This window comes from Sipha flava, unplaced genomic scaffold (genome assembly GCF_003268045.1).
Source record: "Sipha flava isolate LNK unplaced genomic scaffold, YSA_version1 134_pilon_pilon, whole genome shotgun sequence".
NCBI lineage: Eukaryota > Metazoa > Arthropoda > Insecta > Hemiptera > Aphididae > Sipha > Sipha flava.
Window position 1 is genome coordinate 2,795,092 of NW_020271760.1, and position 25,589 is coordinate 2,820,680.

At 29.9% G+C, this 25,589-nt stretch overlaps 2 protein-coding genes across 2 annotated transcripts; both read left to right on the top strand.

The window, feature by feature from the left end:
- Positions 1 to 1,130: 1,130 nt before the first annotated feature.
- LOC112679296 (diacylglycerol kinase theta) lies at positions 1,131 to 15,030 on the top strand. Its single transcript, XM_025549044.1, has 17 exons — positions 1,131 to 2,419; positions 6,206 to 6,288; positions 6,377 to 6,485; positions 7,319 to 7,539; positions 9,012 to 9,168; positions 9,234 to 9,338; positions 9,413 to 9,547; positions 10,224 to 10,341; positions 10,407 to 10,597; positions 10,689 to 10,901; positions 11,002 to 11,311; positions 11,852 to 12,177; positions 12,257 to 12,380; positions 13,652 to 13,804; positions 13,875 to 14,034; positions 14,098 to 14,205; positions 14,526 to 15,030. The coding sequence occupies exons 1-17, from the start codon at positions 2,305 to 2,307 to the stop codon at positions 14,643 to 14,645; spliced, it is 2,748 nt and encodes a 915-aa protein (XP_025404829.1). The 5' UTR covers positions 1,131 to 2,304; the 3' UTR covers positions 14,646 to 15,030.
- A 4,451-nt stretch (positions 15,031 to 19,481) lies between these two features.
- Positions 19,482 to 23,869, top strand: LOC112679369. The gene is made up of 14 exons (XM_025549146.1): positions 19,482 to 20,199; positions 20,258 to 20,395; positions 20,474 to 20,592; positions 20,678 to 20,822; positions 20,882 to 21,011; positions 21,080 to 21,248; positions 21,421 to 21,601; positions 21,653 to 21,770; positions 21,837 to 22,077; positions 22,140 to 22,296; positions 22,375 to 22,506; positions 22,576 to 22,693; positions 23,401 to 23,558; positions 23,623 to 23,869. The coding sequence occupies exons 1-14, from the start codon at positions 19,709 to 19,711 to the stop codon at positions 23,726 to 23,728; spliced, it is 2,403 nt and encodes an 800-aa protein (XP_025404931.1). The 5' UTR covers positions 19,482 to 19,708; the 3' UTR covers positions 23,729 to 23,869.
- Positions 23,870 to 25,589: the final 1,720 nt, after the last annotated feature.

The window sequence follows — 25,589 nt, forward strand, 5'->3', positions numbered from 1 at the left end:
TATATATATATATATATATATATATATATATATATATATATATATATTGAGCAGAAGAAATAATTTTGTTTATACATAAGTATAAGTATGTTTCTCGGTGGTCCACACGAGTATACGATGGATACGCTAATGGACTGTCGCGTCAAGGGATATATTATTATATCGTTTGTACACATTTTGGTCCTTGCGAGCGTCCTACGTACACGTACTCGAGTGCGCACACACGCGATCACACATACAAACACACACTTATACAAGCGTTTAGAAATATAATATAACGTGCGGAGGACCTACAGGATAAAATCAACCCCACTGCTTTTGAAATTACTCCAATTACCCGTAAACGTCTTTAGATAAGCGAAACGAGAACGGGCTCGGTATGCGCTTCTATTTTTATGCGCGTCGTGCACCAGTAAATTTGTTTTACCGCGGCCGATACGCAACCCCTCGGAAGAGATTCGTTGACATGTACAACACACACTCTCACCACACACATATACGTAGTAAATGTATACACATGTATAGGTTATTAATTTTTTATTTTCCACCGTCCGTAAGCGGCGACCGAGACGACTAGAGCGTGATGTACTACGGGGCAGTCGCGCACGCCGCGGGTCAGCGTGTATAAGCCCGTGAGAGCGGCGGCGGTGGTAGCGGAACGCTCGGCGTTGGTCGTCAGATGGCGCTCCCGGTGTGACACTTTATCGACGCCGACGAGCCGACGGAAGGGCCTGGCCGATTGGCGCGGGGGCGTCGACGTCGTCGTCGTCGCCGTCGTCGTCGTCGTCGTCGTCGTCGTCCAGCAGCACCACCGCCGCCACCATATCGTACATACACACACACACACACACGCGCGCGCGCGCACACGTAAATTGTACATGTGTATATTATAAATGTATACACTACAACGGCGACGATGATGGGTCGGTGGCCCGAGGGGTTACGGTGGCGAGCACGCGGGAGGTGCTTCGTCGCGCCGCGCCCGCGTACAACCCGTGACGTCCGCCGACGAGTCGCTGTAGCCGCCGTCGTCGCCTGCCCTGTACATGAACGGTGTGCGCGCGCGCGCGTACGTGTATGTGCGTGTGTACGCGCAAGCTTGTGTGTATGAGCTACGTGTGAGTGCGTGCTCGTCGTGTGCGTGTGCACTTGTATGCGTGGCGTTTGCGCGCGAGTGTCCGTCCCCGTGCGCTTGTGAGTGTGCCGTCTGCGCGAGCGCGTGCGAGAATGTGCGGAGTGTGACGCGCGGCGCGCGATAATCCAACGACGGAGACCACGGCCGGTGCGCTCGTCCTGCGTTAGTCGTGCCGCGACGATGGAATACGGGCCAGAAATAACGTGATCATCCGCGCGGCCCCGTGGGCGATCGCAGTCGCGTTTTACATATCGTTATATTATTATTGTTGTTATTATTATTATTATTATTATTATATTATTATTTTCCGTGTTATATTTTCGTTCGTTATCATATTTTCTCGGTGCCGCGATCACGCCTGCAGCGTGTGCGCGCGCGCGTGCGCTTATGTGTGTGTGTGAGTGATCGTGTGTGTATGTGTGTGCGTGCGCGCCAGCGAACGTGAGTGTGTGTACGTCAACGAGGGCGCGTGAGTGTGTGTGCGTGCCGCGGCGGGTACGTCTCGCCTCGTCGTCGTCATCGTCGACCTCTTCGTCTTCGGCGGATCGCGCCGCACGACACACGTACACAACGTAAACGGACGTCGACCGTAGTGCCGATCGCACGCGGCGGCGGTGGTGCGGACGGTGTGTGGTGGTGGTGGTGGTGGTGGTCGGTGGACAGTGGTGCCGTCCGCGTACGCACATACGGGCTCCGTTGTCCCGCACGGACGCGTCGCGCACCACGTTACACGCTACACGTACACCGCGCCGCCGGTGGTGGCCGTGGTGGTAGTGGTGGCGGCCGCGACATATTATCCGCGCCGCGACCCGTTCGCCGTGTTCCGAAATTCGCGCTGCCGAACGATGTAACGCATCAAACTCGAACGCACGCGAACCGTAATACCCGCGGCACGACCGTTTGATATTACGACATCGTCGCCGTCGTTGCCGGTGCCGGTGTCGGTGTCGTCCGTGTCGTCGTCGTCGGTGTCGTCGTCGTCGTCGTCGTCGTCGTCGTCTCGCGTGCGTAAACAGTGTGTGCGTGTGTGTGGCGTGCGCGGTGCAGTAGTGACGTGTTTGCCGACCGGGTTTCGGCACATATAGGAAATCTGGCTGGGACGGACGCGGCCGGGCGCCGGTGCGGGTGGCGGTGGGGAAGACGGCGGCGGCGGCAGTACTGCTCGCACAATGGCGGACTGCCGAGGGCACGTATTCACCAAGAAAACCTTCCACCTACCGGCCTACTGTCACAATTGCACCAATTTACTGTGGGGCGTCGTGACGCAGGGCAATTTCTGCACAGGTTTGTCCCTACCCCCCTCTCCCGTTTGTCAGCGGCACGCGCGACACCCCCACGCCAACATCCGTCTATCCCCCAACCATTCACCGCGCTTCACTCGCGACCACTATCCTCGCCAGGTCTCCTCGGCGCGACACCACCGCTCAAAGCTCATCTCACTCCATCTCACCTATGTTCTAAGGGTCGCGTGTTATGACGCATGTATTGGCTGCTGTGTCCGCGCGTGTACGTACGTATAGATCATGTATCTGTACATATTGTCACGAGTGGTAGCGGTCGTCGTGCAGGTGGTGTGATGGTGTCAGTGGTGGTCGTGACGGTGGTAGTTGTGGTGGTCATGGTGTTGTTGGTGGTTGTGGTGATGTTGGTGATGGTGTTGGCAGGCGCGAACACAAAAAAAAAATATTTTGAGGGAGTTTTCAGATCATTCGTTTTCATAACTGTATAATCTATAAATTAATTTTACTCTATAAAAACATATTTAATAATTTTCCTGAATTTCAGCTGGGGGGGGAGGGTAACCCTTAAAACATCCCCTTGTTTACGTGCCTGTATGTTGGTGATTATGGTGGTGCGATGACATTATTGTCTTTCGTTTTCATGTTGATTAGGGTTTTTATAAACAACACGTTTTTAGGTTAAGTGATTTTTCTATAATTTAAGTACACGGTACATGTGTGTGAGTGTGTGCGTATGTGTTGTGAGCGCGCGCTTTTTTAATATTTTATTACCTGTGTATTGATAAATTCGACTAACCACAGATGTATTCAGATGGTTTTTCACCATTTTCGTTGATCTCTTTACTTATAGCTCAAAACGAAATACATCTATTTTGTTGCCTTTATACATCTATGTGTATTCCTTAGTTTGTAAAATGATTAGTGTTTTATCGGGACATTATCATTTGATCTTGAACGAATCATGTATTAAAAGAGTTCAGAGAAAAATAAATCGATGTTGACGAGAAAACGATGTACTCATCATTACTAATTCAATGGGATTTTCACTTATCAAGTTCCGTAGTGAAGTTCAATATTTCCGCAACATGAATGTACCGATATACAAGTAGAATTCTTAGAGTGTAAAATTGTATAGCTACCATTTCAATAATACACCCAAATTACTTTTATATATAACTGTAGTATTTCCAAAATAGAATTAAAAGTTATAATGAAATAGAAACGTTAACATGTTACTCGTAGATTTTATTCGCATACACGAGTATTTTATGCATAACTGAACATTGAATATCATGTGATGTAATTTATGTTGTCAAAGACAAAGACAAACACAGACATTCGTTATATTAGTATATATATTTTGCAATAAAACACGTACATACACCAAATGTTGTTAATGCTTTTAGTGGCCGATAGAACGGTGATAGAAAGACAAATAGAACGATATAATATGCTCAACATGCTTTATTTGAAAAACGAATTTTGTGCCATTGTTTACAATGATAAAATCTATTTAGACTATACCGATGAAAAAGTGGGATTATAAAGTAGGAAATAAACTCGCAGGTATTTGAAAAATGTTAAATTAATACCTAAAATTAAATGCAATAACTCCTTTGAATTTATTAATATAAGTGTTGTATATAATGTGTGTTAATAATTATGTACCGATAATATATGTCTATGCTGTCATAAGAAAGAAAATGGTTGAAATTCAATAATTATAAAATTAATATACAATTTATATCATAAAGCTTATTATTTTAAATAGTGTTAATAACACGTACAAAATGAATTTTAGTTTAACGATTAGACAATTATTAAAATATTCAATCATGAATTATACCTATGTACCATTATATTATAAATTTTCTATTTATTAGTTGAATAAATAATTAATTGATGAATACAATTATTTTAAATATCTTTGCAAAATCATAAGAATTATAAAAATAAAATACTACTATTCCTACTATTTTAGTTATGTTTCAAGTACCTCATGTATAATATTCATTTTCTATTAATTTCAAACTTATAAGGACTTATTATTAAACGGCGTTCTGTGTATGCAATATAAGTACATATTAATCGTAGTGTTCGTTCTGATGAAAAGATAACCCAGCATTCGATGGTTTCACATTTCAAATCCGTATTGTCAAATGTGTTTGTTAGATTGACTATTTTTGTTTTCAGATGAATAATTTTTTTTACCGTAAACGTGTTGTGTTTCCAACACTGTTAGCAAACATCTTCGTGACGTCAAAAGCAAAAATTTGATCAACCCATATTCCCGGTGCACTGTAATCCCTGTGGGACTTGTCCCCCAAACAGTTTTATTCTGTAACAAAACGCCCATAGCTATTATTATACTTCCCCTCCTATAAAAATGTACATATAATATTATAACAATGGATATACATGAATTTAATAAATCGTCGTTAAAAAAAATAATAATTTTACCCAAGAGTATTCCTACGTATACTTATAAATATACTTATGTACAACTTGAATATGACAGGACACGAATATCCGAAAGTAATTGAAATCTAATTTAAAATCATGAAATCCAGTATGAACAGTACATAAATATCATTTACATTTAGGGTTTTTTTTTAATATATTATAATAGCTTCATAATCTCAAATGAATTAAATCATTAATAACATCAGGTACTGATAACAATTTTAAAATAATGTAGGTATATTTTAATAATAACGAATAATCCTATTTTACATGAAAGTAATCCATAATCAAACTTGAAAAGCTACATGAAATCAGTTAAGAGGAATGAAATCCTTTATCATCTGTGATTATTTTATTCACCAAATAGCAATATACATAATAAATATATAGATATAATATGAGAAATTGCATTTCTATCGCGATAGTCTATTAATTTTTTAGTAATTCATCAGATTCAGTAATATTGTGTCTGTGTAATCTACTTCGGAAATTAATACTTTAAAAAAGTAAAAAATCAATAATTAAATTTATCAAATAGATGTTGTTGTAGATATGATGTATAATGTACAATTTGGAATTTAGTAAAAAACAATTCTTGATGAATACTATCATTCGATGTCAATCATACTGTCGGCGAGAATAACTAAGAATTTTTCATAGAAATTCCGTTCTCAGACAATACTTCATAAAAACAGACCCTTTATTGGAATCATTCTAGAACATCGCTTATTCATAAGATTTCAGTTTGTAAATTATATTAAAGTAGCGTAAGATTACAATTTTTCAATAAATTGATAAGTCTAATATAATGATACTTATGATATTTTTAATACTATCAGACAGTTACTGACTGGTAATAGTAAATAAACTAATTATCAATAAATATAGTATATTATATATCAAATAAAATACAACATTTAATTATCTTCACATTCATAATTTTATTATTTAATATTAATTTTTTTAAATTATCATTTTAAAACATTGTAAATAATAATTATAAAACACGTAAATACTAGTATAATAATGAAAATAAATTTAACTTTAATAACAATTTTTTTAAAATATAATAAAAATACAAAAATCAACTAGCGTATATACATATATTTAAGAATATTAAAATAAAAATGTTAATATTTGATAATTTATAGCATTTTGTTGACAATCAACATTTGTTTTTCTTTTTGCGTCTGGTCTTTGAGGATATCTACAATTAAGGTATAAAACACGTATACAAAAATAATTTATGATACAAGTACCTACTATATTTAAACCGGCAAACGTGTTGTCTCTGGTTCTGTTAATACTATTGTGTACAATTGTAGATCGCTTACAGCCTTTGATTTTTTGCTTTTTAATGTTTCAGTATGTAATTATATAGCTCACGAAAGTTGCCTAAAAAAACCCGGCATATCACCTTGCCATAGTCTAGCAGCTAGTTTAATTAAGGTAGGTAACACCTATATATATATTCATATTTTCAAAATTTTTCATAAGTTATTTTGCTGTGTATTTATATTTTATATTTTATTATTAGAATCCAGTATCACATTGTTGGTCCGAACCAATAAGAATTAGAAACCAAAGATGTTGTAATGTTTGCCGTAAAAAAATCGATGGTCGTACCTTCAGCGTTACTTGTGAAAGTAAGTAAAATATTTTATTTATTCACTCTATGACTTACTAATTTTTAATTTTAATCGGTAAATTATTTTCATAAGATCCTTTTTTTTTTTTAATTATAAATACCCTATATAATTGTATTTAAAATAATTAAAACAGAAAAATACATTTTTTGCCATACAATATTATATAAAAAGTTGACCCTTAGGGGCAACGGTTCCTGCTTTCCCTGTGGTAGCTACACCACTGACTTAAATTTTAATAGAAAACGGAACCAAGAAAATTAAGTTTAAAATAAATATTGATATACACGAATCGTGTTAATAAATAACAGTCCAAATAATTGTATATAATATATTTATGAGTAACTCTCAGTTAATCGTATGAACGAATTTAGTATTTATAATATTGACGGATAAAGCGTATAGATACAATTTGATTAATGATCGACGTTAACTGTTAAATATCGATATTAAACGTAATATTTAATATAATAGTGGTAATATATAATAAATAAAAAAAATTTAAAATACATTGAGCTTAAACATTTGTGTAAGTAATTAAAAGTTGTATATTTTTATTTTAATACAAAAAAGGCATGTATTAATATAAAAATGAAAGAGTATATTAAAAAAACCCAAAAATATATATAAAACAACATTTAATAATAAAAATATTAGAATATATAGTTAAATAATAGTAATTATTGTCAACCGAAAAATTACATGCAGTGAACTTTGTTTTAAATACATTTGATAAATAAAAATGACAAAATTATTGTTCAAATAATGAACTATCAACGTTTTTAAAAAACAACATTTTATCAATTCATGGAATGTATAAAAAAATGTTACAGTTTGTCATTACTACACCCATGTCGATTGTATATCGTCGGCAGTCGCCGATTGTAAAGAAACAGCTACTTATCACCCTGGAAAATTATTGGATTCCGTGCATCATGAACATCATTGGAGAGAAGGAAATCTTAGACCAGGTGCAGTGTGTTATGCTTGTGTCAAGCCATGTTGGACCACAGACTGCCTGGCTGGATTTCGTTGTGAATGGTGTGGTATTACGGTATGTAAATAGTTGTAAATGCTTTTTAAATAGGCACAATTTAAATTTATAACTAAAATGTATCATTAAATACTTAGTGAAAAGGGCTCTATTATTTTGAATAAAGTTTAATCAAATAATACTTGAACTGAACAGTGTAAAAAAAATATTATATTATAAATTCATAAAATGTTTTAATGAATATTTATTTAGCGTATGATTTGTGATTATATGTATTAGACTAATTATAATATGATAAAATTCGATAAATTTAATATATATATATATTTACTGAATAAAGCCTTTGTAGTGAGTAGAACAGGGATCAGGTTCTGAACCACTGTACACTAATACAAAAATATTTATTATACTGACGGCTCTTGACAGCTTCGTTTGGACAGTAAATATGTTGGAGTCAATAATAAGTTTGTTTAAAAGTAATATATATTATAACACATAAAATATAAACATAAGTACAAACAATGGTTAAGTAAATTTAAGGACAGAACATAAAAGTCTGCCCGAGAAGATAAGTGTTTGAGCACTAGAGTTGGCGGCGATGTGAAGCGCGCGGGCTACACGATCAGATAGTGTTTGAGGCTGAGTTCGGATAACTTGTTCTTTCTAAAATTCTTAGACTAACAGTAGTCATATTTATATGAAGCAGCGAACGGTGTTTTACCCTTCTTACACTTGCATACGAGACTTGGATACGGATGTAACAGAGAGAGTTTTTTAACTGCCAAATAATAGTTGCCAAAAGGACACCTAGGAATAGGTCATGTCTATTAGAACATGTGTAGATTACTAATATGACATAGGTCGGTTTACTACACTTACTAAGACCTAACTTTAATACTAACTATTAAATATATTTAAATGTGCAAAAACACTTAAAAAACTATAATATTTATTTCATTTAAATTCAACCATCATTATAATGTATTAATATTTCGGTTAGATTAATCATTTTTGTGTCAATATTTTTTTGAATTTTTGAATTATCTGATGCTGAATTTTTAATTCAAAACCGTTCGTTTAATATACAAATCACAATATTCTAGGCTATGCATTTATTTATTTATTTCTCTATGTGTATTATTTACATAGGCTTGCGCAGAGTTTCAAGTCGGTGGCAGCGAATATTTTTATCGGCACATACATGAGTATTAAGTTAACATTTTTAAGCTCAAATTTAAGCTTCAAAGCCTATTTAAAGTTTAAACACAGAAAAGATTAGCTTGGTAACAATACACTTTTTTGATAACCAACTTATTTTGTATTAAACATTACCGGTGTGGCGGTCCAGCTTGGACCAGTTCGGCTCTTCCAGATATATTCAAACCGTCCAGGGGCAGCAAGAGCACACCTTTCTGCCCCTGTACGCACGCCTATGATTATTTATATAATAATTTAAATTTGCAATATTGATACATAATTTTGAAAACAAATAAAATAACCATTTTATTTTATGGTATCATTTAATTTTCTAGGCCCACGCAACATGTCGCAGTCAAATACCGTTCGAATGTGATTTTGGTATTCTTGGTCCAATATACTTACCACCTCATGCAGTCAGCATTCCACGAACTGAAGTGCCAATGGAATCAATTATTGGGGTACAAGTGCGCAGAAAAGAAAAAGCTACGCGTAAGATAGGTTCAAAAATAATAACATATAAAAGTCTAATAAATGTTATTAACATGTGTCAATAGCTCGGAGTATATCGATTGAATTTAGCAGTGGTGAGAGTAAAACTAAAGACGTGGAAGATGAGGAAATGTATGAAATTGAAAAAATTAAAGAAGATAAAAATGAAGGTATATACATAAATCATTGTTGTAAATTTGTAAGGCAGAATGTAAAAAATAACTGTGATATTTATTCCAAATAGAATTAGTTAAAGTTTACGACGGTGATGCATCATATTTAAAACATACCAGCTTCACGGTAAAAGTTCCAAAAGCAGTAAAAACTGAGACGCTCATTTCTACAATACTTCAATCATTAAATATCTCTCAATCTGCAGGTAATTATGAACTTTACTAACGAAAATATAAAATTCGTATTATTAAATTTACTCAGTATTAATTAAAATGATTACAAATTTTTATTTTCAATTTAAATTTTTTTGAACAAAACTAAAAATGTATTAATTTTACATTATTGATTTTTTTCTGTAAATATTTTATGAGTGATCAATCAAAAGTTACCCTAAAAGTCTCATCGTACCAGAAAGTGCCATACATACAATATTTTTCAAATATTATTGGTTTTTGATTATCTCAATAATTTTTTTTCATACTAACATGGAATTCCTGAGTCTTCAAAAAATTGTTTTGAAATAATGATAGTTTATTTCATTTCCAGTATATTATAGAAATCAAGTACTAAGTTAAAATAAAGTAAGATTTTTGTTTATAGTTTATACTAGCATTTATTGCTCTTTTACTAATTTACTACATTAATTATTTTAAATATCTATATTTATTACTATACGTATATTTACTGTATACACAGTATAAATAATATATTATTATTTATTATTTATGATTGTTTAAGGCGAATAAAATATATTTATTTATATATGGGCTTGTAAAATACTTTTATACTGTTGAATATAAAATATTTAATCTTATTCGAAAGTATCTTATTTGGTGAAACATGAAATATCTTGTGTAAACTATTTATTTTAAAATTTTCAGAAAACTTTTATTTGACTGACGCATATGGTTTAAATGAACCAATTTTGGAAGATCCTAATCCAATAAATAATGTTACTAGATTAGGAGGCAAGAAGCCTGCTGTTTTTCTACGGCTAAAGTTCGTATATTCAATAGTTATTAGATTTTTTTGTACATTTAATTTTTTAATACAATATTTTTTAGGCAAGACAGTCATGGTGGTTTAGTAAGAGTTTATCCTGGCCGTCTTCAGACTGATATACCATTTTGCGTGGTTTCTGTTGATAGACAAACTACAGCTAAAGATCTGATTGTTGAGTCTTTATCTCGGTTCGGTTTTACTTCGCACAATTCAACTGACTATAGACTCAGTCAACTTCTGTTGGAACATGGAGGTAACAAGAAAATTAAACACATATTTTTTAGGGTTTAATCATATACAATTCTATTTTTATATTTTATATAAATATTTTCACTGTTTTACAGTGACGGAACGAGTACTTGATTTTGATGAAAAACCATTAGATATAATAAAAAATATTGGACAAGAATCTCTTAGACAAATGGAATTAATGCGATTTTATTTGCAACTTAAACAGGATCCTCATGGACCTAATATCGCCTTATTTGTTGGAAATTTACCAACAAATTTATCTCAACGAACTTATGAAAATATTTTAATGACTTTCTTAGGAGAAGGTACATTATAAATTTATAGTTAAAAATTATAACAAAATTATACTTTATGTGGCTGAAAAAACAATTTTTTTTTTTTTTAATCATATTTTATATTTTTTAGATTGCAGATTTATAACTATTGGACCAATTTATTACGAATACGGCTCATTGGTTATCATGTACAACGAGACAAATATTGCAGTAAATGCCATGTACCTCCTTAGAGGTGCTGAATATGAACACAAACATCTATTAGTTATGTTATTACCAAACATTGATCCAATAATGGTACCAGCAGAAACACAGCCATTATTAGTATTTGTAAATGTCAAGTCGGGTGGCTGTCAAGGTTTAAGCTTGATATCCAGTTTTCGAAAATTGCTTAATCCTTATCAAGTATTCGATTTGGGAAATGGAGGACCACTTCCTGGGTAATTAAACATTACAACTTTAAAATCTACATGAAAAATAATAGTTCTTAATAATACAATAATTATTGATAGACCTTTATAGTTTTGAAATTCTCCTGATTTTCTTTAAAAAAAAAATCTGCAACATTTTTTAAATACTTCCTTTAACTATTTTTTTTCTTTTTTGTTGTTATAAAACAGTTATTTTCCAAATCATCTTAATTTGACTAATTATCCTATAAATAAATATTATCTTCAGTAAACTTATGTAATTTCATTTTGATGCATATTGTATATACGTTTATATATTACTGTTCTGTTTAAAATAATTTTTCAAAAATTGAGTCTTATTTATTTCAAAAAATTAAATGTAATTAAACACATAAAATATAATACATAATTCATCTAACAGTTTTTATGTATTTCAGTATGTTGGTTTTTATCGTTTTTTTGAACTTTTTACTAAGAAAATACGTACACACACACACACACACACACACACACACACACATATATAATATACATATTATGTTAAATATTAAAATACTATTTATTCTATAGGTTGTACGTGTTTAGACACATTAGAGATTATAAAATTCTCGTTTGTGGTGGTGATGGTACGATTGGCTGGGTGCTTCAGTGTTTAGATAACGTGGGTCAAGATAGTGAATGTTCATCACCGCCATGCGCTATTGTTCCATTAGGCACTGGCAATGATCTAGCTCGTGTATTGAAATGGGGTGCCGGGTACAATGGTTCAGACGAACCTATACATTTATTAGAGGATGTAATAGAAGCAGAAAAAATACGATTAGACAGATGGACTGTGGTCATTCACCACGAAGATAGAGCAGACGGCCGACCAATTCACGTACCTAACTCAGTTGGTAAGCTTAATTTTGACATTTTATGCATTTCGTTAATTTAAATATTAATTAGTATTCGAAATTATTTATTTCATTATAGGAATGAGTGAAGATAACACTCAAATTTTTGTGATGAATAATTACTTTGGAATTGGCATTGATGCTGATTTATGCCTTGCATTTCATAAAGCTCGAGAAAAAAATCCAGAAAGATTTAACAGCCGGTAAGGATTTAAATTAAAATATACTTTTTATTTTTTTATTCAAGTGTTTTTTAGTAAGAACTATTATAGCTCAACAGTTACAGAATTATATACAATGGTTTAACAATTAATTACGACAAATGCATAATACAACAAACTAAAAAAAATAGCAATTTTAAATAATAATAATGGGTAATAATATAATAATAAATTAATAATATGTTATCACAATATGAGTGAAAAGCTATTATTAATAGGGGATATAATTTGTCAAGAGAAATTTATTTAAAGCAAAAGTAAGAGATAAAATACGTATACATCTTTTCTTTTTTTTTTTTATTTAGGGAGATGAAAATAGGAAATTAATAATAATTTAACTATTTAATATTTTGATTATAGTATAGGTATAGAAATTATAGGTTATAAGTAAAGAAATAAAAGATGGAAGTAGATTATTTAAAACTATTGTTAATAGGAGTAGTAATGGGTTAATTATAGCTTTAAAATCCTCAAAAAATTTGAATATCGTGTTTTCGTGTGTAGAAGAAGGTGTTGTGTTGGCAATGGAGTTACCAGTGATATTGGCAAATATTTATTTACTGTATTGAATATTAAATAACTCATATCTTAAATGAAAAATGATAATAGTCAATAAATGTATTAGAGACTGATCTCAAATATCTTACTTTCATAATAAAGGATAAGTATTTAAACTGAGCCAATTTAAATCATAAACAATTAAACACAAAAATATTAAAATATCAAAATTACTTATACTACTTATATATAAGTATATACCATATTATAAGTATAGTACATAGATATAATTATACTTATACCTAAATTTCATTAACAATTCTGCAGATTAATGCTATTAATTTGTGTGGAAAAATATTAATCACAATTTTAACATAAGTTTTCGTATGAATGGATTATTTAACAATATATTTTATCTGTGTTTTAAATGCATTATGAATTTACGAATATATATGTAATATCCATATTATAATCAACCCTAGGTTTGATTAAGTCAAAATCGTCTAGTAAAATTATTAACGTAATTATTAACTTACATGTATTACTAGAAATCTTAGGAGTTGTTACCGATGGATGACTTCATCTAAAATTATTTTAGTATTATGTTTATGTATATGTATATATATCCAAATTATTTAATGTATCAATTAATGTACTAGATTATTTTTAATAAAAATAAAAAATGTATGGCGTCAAATAGTTTTTAAAACGTTTCATGCACAAAGATTATAAAAAATATAACTAATATTTTCTAGAATTGGTAACAAGATTGAATACTTAAATGTTGGATTGAGGAAAATTATCCATCCACCTTGTAAAAATCTGCAACATGGCGTTCGTTTGGAAGTAGATGGAAAACTGGTCGTACTTCCTCAACTCGAAGGACTTATCATTTTAAATATTTTGAGGTTTGCACTTCTTTAACACTAAATGAATCACAAAAAAAGACATTTATTTAAACTTAAAAATGTTTTTAAGTTGGGGATCAGGAGCTAAGCCATGGGGTCGAAACTGCAACGAAGAACAATTTTCCACACCTAACCACTGGGATGGTATGCTGGAGGTTGTGGCCGTATCTGGAGTAGTTCATTTAGGACAAATCCAAACAGGTCTTCGATATGCTAAAAGAATAGCTCAGGTATGTATAGCTAGTGAAGTGATTAAGTTGATCACACTTAAAATCCAATATATTTTTTTTTAGGGTGGACATGTTAAAATTCATTTAACTAATGAAGTACCCGTGCAAGTTGACGGCGAACCTTGGGTACAAGGACCAGGCGAATTAGTGATTCTCAAATCGGCTTTAAAAGTAAGTCATATGATTATAGCATTGGATTTTACATCGTAATTTAATTTAAATGTTTTGCAAATTAAAACTTTTTCAAGTCTTTTTAAACATCCTTATTCTGTTAAAATTAAGTATGCATTTAAATTTATACTTAATGATTTTATGCGACATTATTTTGCAAGTCTTGATTACATTATTATTTTATAAACAATTTTTAAATTATTTAATTTAATTACTATTCTTATTCAAAATATTTTTTTGTACATTACATTGACGTACGACTTAAAATTTAATCGCTTGTGTTTCAAAGCACTACAAATAATACAAATAATTTGTTTCAGGCAACTATGCTTAAAAAAGTAAAACGCACAGAACGGAAGCAAACCTCACGCACTCGAGCTGTTAGATATATGGCTAATTTGCAAGCGGTGGCATCTATTAATGGCAGGGAAAACGAATAAATCTAAAAACCTTAATTCCTTTCAATAACCTATCCCACGGCAGAATGCAAATTGTCAAACTGGTTATCAAATATTATATCTGTGTTATTCATGCATTTGATCATTATTATAGGTAACTAAAATTAAAAAATGAAACATTAATTGTAGAATCAAAAATATCATATAGGAGCTCTGACGCTCTGTTTTATATCCTGAATATTGCTTACCAACTTACAGACTGTAATTTTAGTACTATATATGTACTTCTCTCCCAAGGACCCTATTTTAAAAACACGTAAACGGTATACAAACTCTATATAAAGTTTGTGTACGATATTATGTTTATTTTTTATAATAGGGCCCATATACTAATAAATCGAAGTAATATAATATCTATTTAGATCTGAGGAAATAAAATAATAATTAATTATATGCACAAAGCAAATAATGCTCTTTTAGAATTTTAATTGTTGCTTAAAAAAATTATTATTTATTATTATTATTATTATTATTATTATTATATAATTGATTACAATTAAATTATTTAGAACCAACATTATTGGTGGCATAATCATTTGTGGGCTCAATTCGTTGTGGCAACTTACGAGTGGTCATAATGAATCTCAAACGATTACGTCATCGATTTAAATCGTTCGTTGGTGAATTCTTTGATTTAAGTTTGTACATTACAATTAATAAACAATTTTTGCTTATTTAAACTATACTATTGTTCGCAATTAATTAACTATAGAATTATAGTAATTTTATTTTTATCGATTTTCATCGAGTTATTGTAATATTTTAATTAATGTAAAAATAAAAAAATCCCCTGTAATTGCAACGTGTTTCGACTTCTTGTATTTATTCCTTAAATAATCCTACTCAAATATATTCGTTATTCATACAACTAAAACATTTTAACAAAAAACATTCCATCATTGATCACTAAGTAAAAGAAACTGACACCTCATACAAAATATTAACATTTATGTTTCGATAAAAATATTCAATTTGCCCTGCCCCTCTCATTAAATTGGAAAATAAATATTTTTAATTTTATATATAATTTTGCTATCTTACAGGTTTTTATTATTCGAGATTTTCGTTGGACATAATTTTAAATTATTTTTTGTGATCAACTTACATTTAATTTATCAAATTACTTTAATATTTAATTTAACTTGTGATTCACTATTGTTTTATTTTTATTATATAATATAAATGGTCCAAAAATTATAACATATTTTTTACCCTTGCAAATAGAAAACTAATGAAGGATTATTCTAATATCTTAATTTTAAACTAAGAAAAAGGTTCTAACAGTATTTGTTTCACAATTTAGTTTTTGCCAAATCCCAATCCCATATTCCGTCGCTCATGAGTCACATGAATAGTGAAGTGATAGATAATTAAGGCGATTTGAGGAGGAATCATAGGCGTGTCCAGACCTCCATGGCTGGGGAGGCCAGTTATAAAATTTAAATTTTTTACTTACTACAGCGATCTATAATCTATATCTATATTTGTGACTTATTTTTGTTGTATGGAAAGTATATAGCAGCTAGAATTTTTTCGCCCCGCCAAATTAAAGATTTTTTTAATCTTAAAATTGGTTTCCTATGCTATTACAACTATAAACTTATAAATAAGACCTATTAACTATTGTACTACTTAGTTATTTTTTATAAATATTTTATCATGTATACATAAACCTTCTCTACACATCTTATTACTTACAATTATTACACAATAAACAGTTTTTTATTAAAATATTACAGATAGTAAAATTCAATAAATTTAAAATTTAAATTTACCTTCTACTTAAAATTACTTTTCATTCAGCCACGGATATAGATACTATATATATATATATATCCATGGTTTCACTATTATAAGCCAAGAGGCCAAGAACATCGCTGGGGAGGCCGGTGCCCACCCTGCCACCCCCGTAGACACGCCTATGGGAGGAATACTGTGGCAGAATATTTGTGTCTTTGTAGGGCTTTGTAAGCAATTTACTATTTTTTATTATTCGAAAAGTTGTGACACTGATTATTTTTTTAAATTCTTGATGAATGACTATTCCACCGATCTCTAAAGTGTAAAAGTGTAAGTAATCTCCAAAATATAAAATAATACTAATGTGTGTGATTGAAAATAGTGCAGTTGTACACATTTTTGATCCCGTTGCACATGTAGGTAAGTAATTAAATCATATACCAAGCTAAGCAGTTAATTTTATAGCGATCAGTTAGATGTTTTAATGAGGTTATCATTATAAAGCTGAAATTTCAATGCACTTAATATTATTTCCCAAATATTTCTTTGCGATAGGCTTTTACTGTCACTAATTCGTTTTATGCAGTGCTTGGAAGGAACGCATTCAAAGGATTTCGTTTCATTTTTAGGAACTTATCGGGAACGTTGTTCCTTATTCAGGTTTAGGAATGTATTGGAATTTCTTCACATTTTAGATGAACATGAACGATTTTTGTCGTTCCTTTCTTCGTTCATTTATTTTTAAATAAAAGTAATTAAATCATTTTTAGAATTATGAGAAAAAAATTTTAAAATTTCTTAAAAAACCTAGCAAATATAAATAGCTAAAAATAAACTTTTTTTTTATACGAAATTATTGATAATGTGTACAAAATGCTCATTCTGTCGCGGTGGTTTTATCGGTGGGACATCGCTAGTGGCTGGAAAAACCGTTTGATGATAAGGGTATATATTATTTACAGTTGACAATTTATTATATTTTCTACTTATAAAGCGTACCCACAGGCTACAGCTAATGCGATGTCTCTTTTTCTGTACAATCAGTTATCTGCTGAGTGATGCCTACACAGTTTGATAAATTAATTTCATGTTCACAAGTTATTTTATTACTTATGACTAAAGAGTGGATATTTAGGTTCTTAAAAGCTTAAAATATAATGCTAATATGTTAAAAAAAAACCCTAAAATATTCTCTAAATATTCCTTGAACTTGTAAATATGCGATAATATAATTTTTTTTTTTTCTTAAATAGTTCAATAAATACATTGAATTACTGTTATGGGTCATTCCTTTGGTAAAAAATTAAATTATTATTTTTATTATTTACAGGTAAATTATTTAAATATAACAATTTAAAACAATTCATACATAGGAGTATAAATATAATAAAATTATACTCGTATATAAAAAACAAAATAGTTAAATAAAAACAATGAACAACTTGTATACATCATTTCTTGGTAAAAGATAAATTATTTAAATGGGAAAAAATGAATAACAGTTCCATACATAGGAATATAGATATAACAATCAAATTATTTTTTCCTAGAAAAATCACAACTCGAGAAATTAATAAAATATGTTTTTTTTTTGAAAATAATGAACATTAATTGAATATATTCAAAAATATAAAAAATAGGCTAAATATTCTCTAATGTCAAAAATATGCTAAAATATACAAAATAAATGTTTTCTTACGAACTCTATGATGGATAAATCGTCCACATTTTTTATCTTTGTAAATCTGCATAAAGCTAATAAAACTATGTAAAAACCTAAAAATCCGCTTTCTACTTATTACAAATTAATTATTTTAATTAATAATTAATAATTTTGTTAGACGAAAGCATGAGTTCAATTTCGACTTCACGTATTGGTATTACATGGCTAAGAGTTGAAAAATATTTTTATTTTCTCAAATTTTTAATTGACTATTACATATTATAAAATAATTAAAATATAAACTTTTGAAGAACGAAAAATTTTCCTTATTAAGGAACAAGGAAAGGAACTAGTTCCTTTTTTCAAGACAGAAACAGTAAAGGATTTAGTTCCTTTTTAACAAGATGAGTCTGAATGTGAACGAGTTCCTTTTTTAAAGAAACTTTCCAAACACTGGTTTTATTTTTATAAATTAAAATACGAAAGTTTATCTAATAATTGTAGATAATACACGTTTATATGATTTTTTTAAATAAAAAACCAATAAGTAGGTAGCTACTCCAATCTCCAGTAATCATATTGTATAGTATAAGTATTATAGTACCTAATACAATAGTACTCATTTTAAACACTAACAAAACTTATTTTAAAGTTATTTTTGAAGATATCATTTATATCAAAATAATAAAAATAAAAAATAAAATTTTAAGGCTTTTATTTAGAGTATTTGATGAATAGAGGCATTTTTTAAGGATATAGTTTAGGGTTTCATAAAGGATTAATATCCCAATCTTAGTTATCAACTACAACGGCCATATTTATTGTTATCGGAAACATTATATAGTTCAATGGCCTTTGCTTTAACTTGTTGTCAGGTTGTTTATTTTGAATAGAACGCCTATGAATGTTCGTTCACCGTTAGGTCAATGGTTTTCTTATCTCAGAGATTCTCATTCATAAATGTTATCAGAGAGAGTGAGAGAGAGTGAGAGAGCACCAATTCCATCTCCATTCACTGAGCGGACAACCATTCATGCAAATTTTAATAAAAATAATTGTATCCATTCTTAAACATCACTCATCCAATCGAATTAACAACATATTATTCATATTTTCACACTGATTGACCGTTATATTTTATTTAAAAATGATGATCATTATAAAAATGAATTAAACGTTTAGTCTGTAGTTATAGTAAGGTATTTACTATTTTATACTCTATTTCGGCACATATACATTTTCAGATCACGCCCGTCCGTATACAACTATTGTTCTGTGATACAACGTAACTACATAAAATAATACATTCGAACTTATCTTGGCAACACTGTGCCGATTGTATTCAACAAGTAGTTACTACTGATAACCTAGAACTAACACTATAATAAACAAAACAAATATTATTGGTAATTACCAAAACTCCACCCAATTGAATTCAAAAATTCCTCATCCACCATCGTAATATTTTTCATAATAAATGTTTTTTTTTTACCAGTACTAACGTTATTTTTTAATAAATAATCGTTTTATTAATCATTAAAAATTTATTAAAATTAAATTCTACTTTTCAATTCAATTGCTGTGTGTGCATATAATCGTTAAGAAATGTGTGTCCAATAATCGGGTAGTCTTGTTTTGAAAAATGTTTCTGTTTACGTATTTATTGTTTTTGTTTGTCTGCTGGACAAACGCCCAGTACGAATGGCAGCCAAAAGACGCAGTGGATGAAATCCGTCACAGATTAGACAGAATTACTGCTGATAATTGTGGTATTCAACCATTGAGTGAGATTTATTTGCCTGAAGACACCGTGTCGCATATACCAGACATTAAAGATATTTCTATCAATCCTGTGTTTCCAAATCGTACCGCTTTGTTGCATTTAAGCAATATGGCTTTGAACCGAGGTTTCTTCTACAGTTACATATCACAAGCCAGGTTTATAAGACCTGCAATTAATGATACATATGATCCTGGTATGATGTATTATTTCTTATCGACGGTCGCTGATGTATCAGCTAATTCTCACATAAATGCTAGTGCCATATATTTTGCGCCCAATATGTCCTATTCGCCATCATACAGAGGATTTTTCAATAAAACACTTCCCTATTTTGCTCCCAGGACATTTAGGTAATCGATTTTATACAAAATGAAATTCATTTAAAACTTAGATTTTATTGATATTTAGAGCTGACGACTTCAACGATCCCATACATTTAGAAAAGATTTCAACCCTAAATACATTTACTGTAAGAGACTTGGGAGCATTTTCTAATGAAAGTCTTACACAAGATTATACATCGAAACATTATGGAATTAATGAATGGTGAGTATTTATTTGGTTCAATTTTAAATAAAAAAATATAATTAGATTTATAAATTATAACAATATATTGTATTTTAGGTATTCTAAATGGCTTCCTGATAACGTTGTAGGACGACATGATACTAAGACTACTTACCAAGTAGAGATTCGTTATGCCAATAATACAAATGAAACACATACATTTCATGGTCCACCAGGTAAATTTGATATCAATAATATTTTATGATCTCATTAATAATTATTTAGATGATTGTCATTACATACTATGTATTGTTAACTAAGGGGCTGATGACATTCCGGGTCCAATTAAATGGACCAGGCCATATTTTGATTGTGGACGTAGTAACAAGTGGTTAGTAGCAGCTGTTGTTCCAATTGCCGACATTTATCCTCGACACACTGGATTCAGACACATTGAATACCCTACGTATGTTTGTTTAAAAATTATATTGAATTAAGTTAATTCATTTTATTCTGTGATTTTAGTTATACTGCTGTATCAGTAATAGAAATGGATTTTGAACGGATAGATATAAATCAATGTAAAATAAGTGCTGGAAATTCTGGTCCTAACCGTTTTGCAGATACAGCAAAATGTAGAGAAGAGACTACATTGGTAATTATTTGATGAATAAAGAACCAAATAATTTGTATTATTATAATTTATTTAAATTTATATTTTAGTGTGAACCATTAGATGGATGGGGTTTTCGAAGAGGTGGTTATCAGTGTCGATGTTTACCTGGTTATCGATTAGGAAATACAGTACGTCGACCATTCCTTGGAGAAATCATAGAGCGGTCAACACTTGAACAGTACTATAGTGGAGTATTTGACTGCAAAAAGATTGGATGTAAGTAATTTGATTTATACTTATAACAATGTTAAATGTTATATGATAGTTTAAAACTTATTTATATTTCTTAAGTGATTTTAATTGGAATTGGTTTTAAAATTTTAAATATATTACTAATTTCATTTTATGTTTCTATACCTTAAGTTTTTTTTTTTTTTTTTTTTTTAAGGGCTTCAAAGTAAAATAGTGTTTCCAAGTCAATTAGATCCATATCTTCGTGAGCAATATTTAGAAAAAAATTCTGAGTACAAAAATTTCACTCCTGGATTGGGTTCAGTGAAAGATCCTCATATTAATATCCATGAAGTTATTAATGCGATACGAGGAGTGAACCCAAACAATTGTCATGAGTAAGATATTAAATAATAAATCTTCACCCTATTATAATTTGACATTTTTAGGTACCGAAAGGAAGATTTGGAACTCTTAGGTGATTATGGATTCGGAGCTCATAAACAATTTTCTAATGAAGCAAAAATGGCTGTTCGACTTGCTAATTTTATTAGTGCATTTTTACAAGTAATACATTTTTTATTTAAATAGTAATTTTCCTTAATACATAAACATTAAAATATTTATTTTTAGATATCTGATCCAAAAGAAGTTTACTCTGGTACTCGTTTAGCTGATAAGCATTTATCAGAAGATGAAATGATTGGAGAAACATTAGCAATTGTAATGGCAGATTTCAAAATTTGGTCAGCTGGCACATATTGGGATACAAATAAATTTCCTAATCGTACTCTTTTTGCTCCATATGCTTATAAAACAGTCAATTTTGGTCGTAAATTCTTTGTAGAAGATTTAGCCAGATTAAACAAGACAGGTTAATTTTTAAATCTATTATTATTATTCAATATCAATTAAATGATTTTTTTTAATTTTTAGATGAAGTTTATATAAATAAAGATTGGTTTACTTTTACAAAACAACGGTGGTCTACTAACTTTGATAGTTTAGAAAAATATTATGTAAAGTTAAAATTACGATATACTGAAGATGGAAATCATTTGAATAAATTTGATTATTATCCTACTTACTATAGGTAATAAAACTATAACATAGTATTATAACTATAACATAACATAATATTATTATGTACAAAATTTGAATTATATTATAGAGCTGCAAATGTGGATCATGGATATTGGTCAGCACCTTTTTATGATTGTAATGGTCCAACTAAGGATTGGTTTATTCGCTATTCTGTTCCATTTTTTGGTTGGGATAGTCTTAAGGTTAAATTAGAATTTAAGTAAGTTTTTACATTAAATAAAATTATGTCTATGAAACAACACTGTTAATTTATAATATTTGTTTTCAGAGGAGCGATTGCAGTTACGATGCCACTTTTAAGTCTTGATATAAACCAATGTCCACACAAATTCTATGAACCTAATGCATTTAAAGGAACACATAAATGTGATCAACGTAGTTCATATGTAAGATAATATTTATTTTAAGTTTTTTTTTCTCTATTAGTGTGAACTAACTATAAAAAAATTATCTGTTTTTTAATTAATTAAGTATTATGAAAAAATTTAGGAGATTTTTTTATAGCCCACTTTTGCAACTATTTACTTCATGTGACTCAATTTATGCTTCAAAAAGAAAATTTTTTTACATAAATATTTTATTTTTAAATTGTAGTATTACTTTTTATGTGCTAAAGAAAATCATAATTTAATATTTTCTATTTGTGATTATGGCTTGTTGCTTTAAAAAAGTTAACAACCACTGATTACTAGCATAATATTAAGAAATATTTATTTAGATATTTATTTATTTATTTTTATTATTAATGTGGTAGCCAAATTTGTGTCTTGAAAAATCTATACAAATAACTATCATTAAAAAATAATAGGTAGTTTTATGTATTTTTGTTTGCAAAAACTCAATTACAAACATACCAATTTTAAAATAGTTCAGATAAAAAAAAATACTACATTATATTAAAGTCTGGTTAACATCCTGAGTGTGATATTAATTTTATTATTAATGATATATATTATATAATTTTTTTATCTTTATGATTAATTAATTATATTTATTTGTAAATTATTATTATAAACAATTTTTAAGTTATAATTATAAATTTCTAAATATTATAACAATACTACATTTTAATTATTAAAAAATGTGTTTTTAGTGTGTACCTATTCAGGGACGTGGCTATGAAACTGGTGGATATAAATGTGAATGTATACAAGGCTACGAGTTTCCATTTGAGGAAGAAGATTTTACTTATTTTGATGGTCAAATGATGGAAGATGAGTTCATGCATATGCTTCATAATAATAAAACACGGTATTTAAGTGTCTACTTGTTTGTTCAAGTATAAAATTATTAACAACTTTTTTGTTCTTCTTAGGTACGATACTTTCAAATGTCGTATAGCTGGAGCTGCCCTTCCTTTAAGTAATGTCTTTTTTGTTATGGCATTGGTCATTTGTAGTTTATTAATGTGGGCTAAATAGTTCCAAATTAAATTTAGAATTATCAGTTCTATCAATAATAAAATAATAACATATCTAGTTTGCTAATGTCAAAAGAATGTAGAACTGTATTGTTGTGTAACCGTCCAAATATTTTATTTTTTAATTAATCTCAATTCATTTTGACTGAATTTTTTATTTTGAAACTTAGTTAATAATGAATATTATTTATACCCTTAAGTATACTTAAGTTTATAATAATATAGAATTAAGATTGCTTAAAATTATATTTTAAGAGTCCATTTTTAATGTATCTTACTGATTCAGTTCTTTTTTTATATTATTTTATTAAATGTTCTAATTAATTTTTGCTATGTTTAAAGCACAAGTTTTACACTTAATCCGTCCATAAAATGTGATTATTTTATACATAAGTATTAATTATTAAGTAAATTTTAATAAATGAAGCTTTTGATACAATAAATGTGTTGGTAGAAAATATATAGTATTTGATGTTTTACTACAAATAGTATGTATTCTATTCTTCCCCTCATACGTATATTATTTACCAAAGTGAAATTATATCACTTAAAATGTTATTTTAAGACTTTATAAATGTTATATAATTTAAAATTATGATAACATTTAAAAGCACATTTCTCCTTCCCTTCATACATATATCATTATTTAAAATGTTATTATGTAGAATAATATAAGACTAGGTATTTAAAATTATTACAACCATAACACAATTAACCAGGGCCGTCCTGAAGATGAAAATCAAGGAGGGTGAATAATATGAAAAATGCCGACTACAATTTTTTTACTCAATGTATGTAATATAATTAACTATATGTAGTTGTATTTTTACTTTTTAACATGTATATATGTGTTAGTATCGCACATTCTTAAAATTGACAATTTAATTATATATATTATATATAATAATATTTTATATTGTATAATAAGTAGTTCTATACATTTTATTCGTGTATACACTGTATTACGAAATATGTAATATTTGTTTTCCGTAAGTAAAATTAAGTCCTTTTAGATTATAATGAAACAAGCCGACCGTCGACGGGTGTTTTCTTTGGGAGGGGGGGTAAGACACCCCCAAGGCCCCATTTCGGAATGGCCCTGCAATTAACGCTTAATGAGTACACATAATTTCCTAAAATGTTAGCGACTTCATGTGTAAGTTATAGAACATTGATAACAAAAAAGAATCATTAGACTATCATGAGATAATCATAAGACTAAACTTAACAAATAAATAGAAAGCTATTTTCTTATCATATATGTATATAATGCATACTAAATCACATGAAAAATCGGAAATATTATATTGTATATGAAGTATTATATTATTAGAGAAATATGATTTATCGCCCTATGAACTTGTTTTACAAATTTTTCCGTAAATTAGTGAAATCGTCTAAAATTATGAGTTCTTACTACATTTGAAATCGAAATGCGTCCTTTAGTCTCCTATTACACACGTATGCGTTTTTATTCATTTCGTGTTTTTATTCTTTAGTTTTTTATGTTCATCGCAACGTTTTATTTTTGTTTTACCGTTGTGTTATTTTTAACGTCTAATATTTTTAAATACGAAGTGTGCGTGAAATCTTTTATGAATAAAGATATTTTATCAAGACATGCTAAAATCCATAGCGGTATCCAGTTTACGTACAGTGTATGGCTTATGGTATATACTCGTAAAGATAAATTTACCAGACATGAAAAATAAACATATTATGTATTTATCAACAGAAAAATATATATTAAGATTATGTATTAATATGAACAGTAAATTCATAATAATTATTATAGTTATTGAAATGCTGTATACTATCCTGGATGGTGACCTAACCGTAATAGTTCAACCCTCATGATAGAT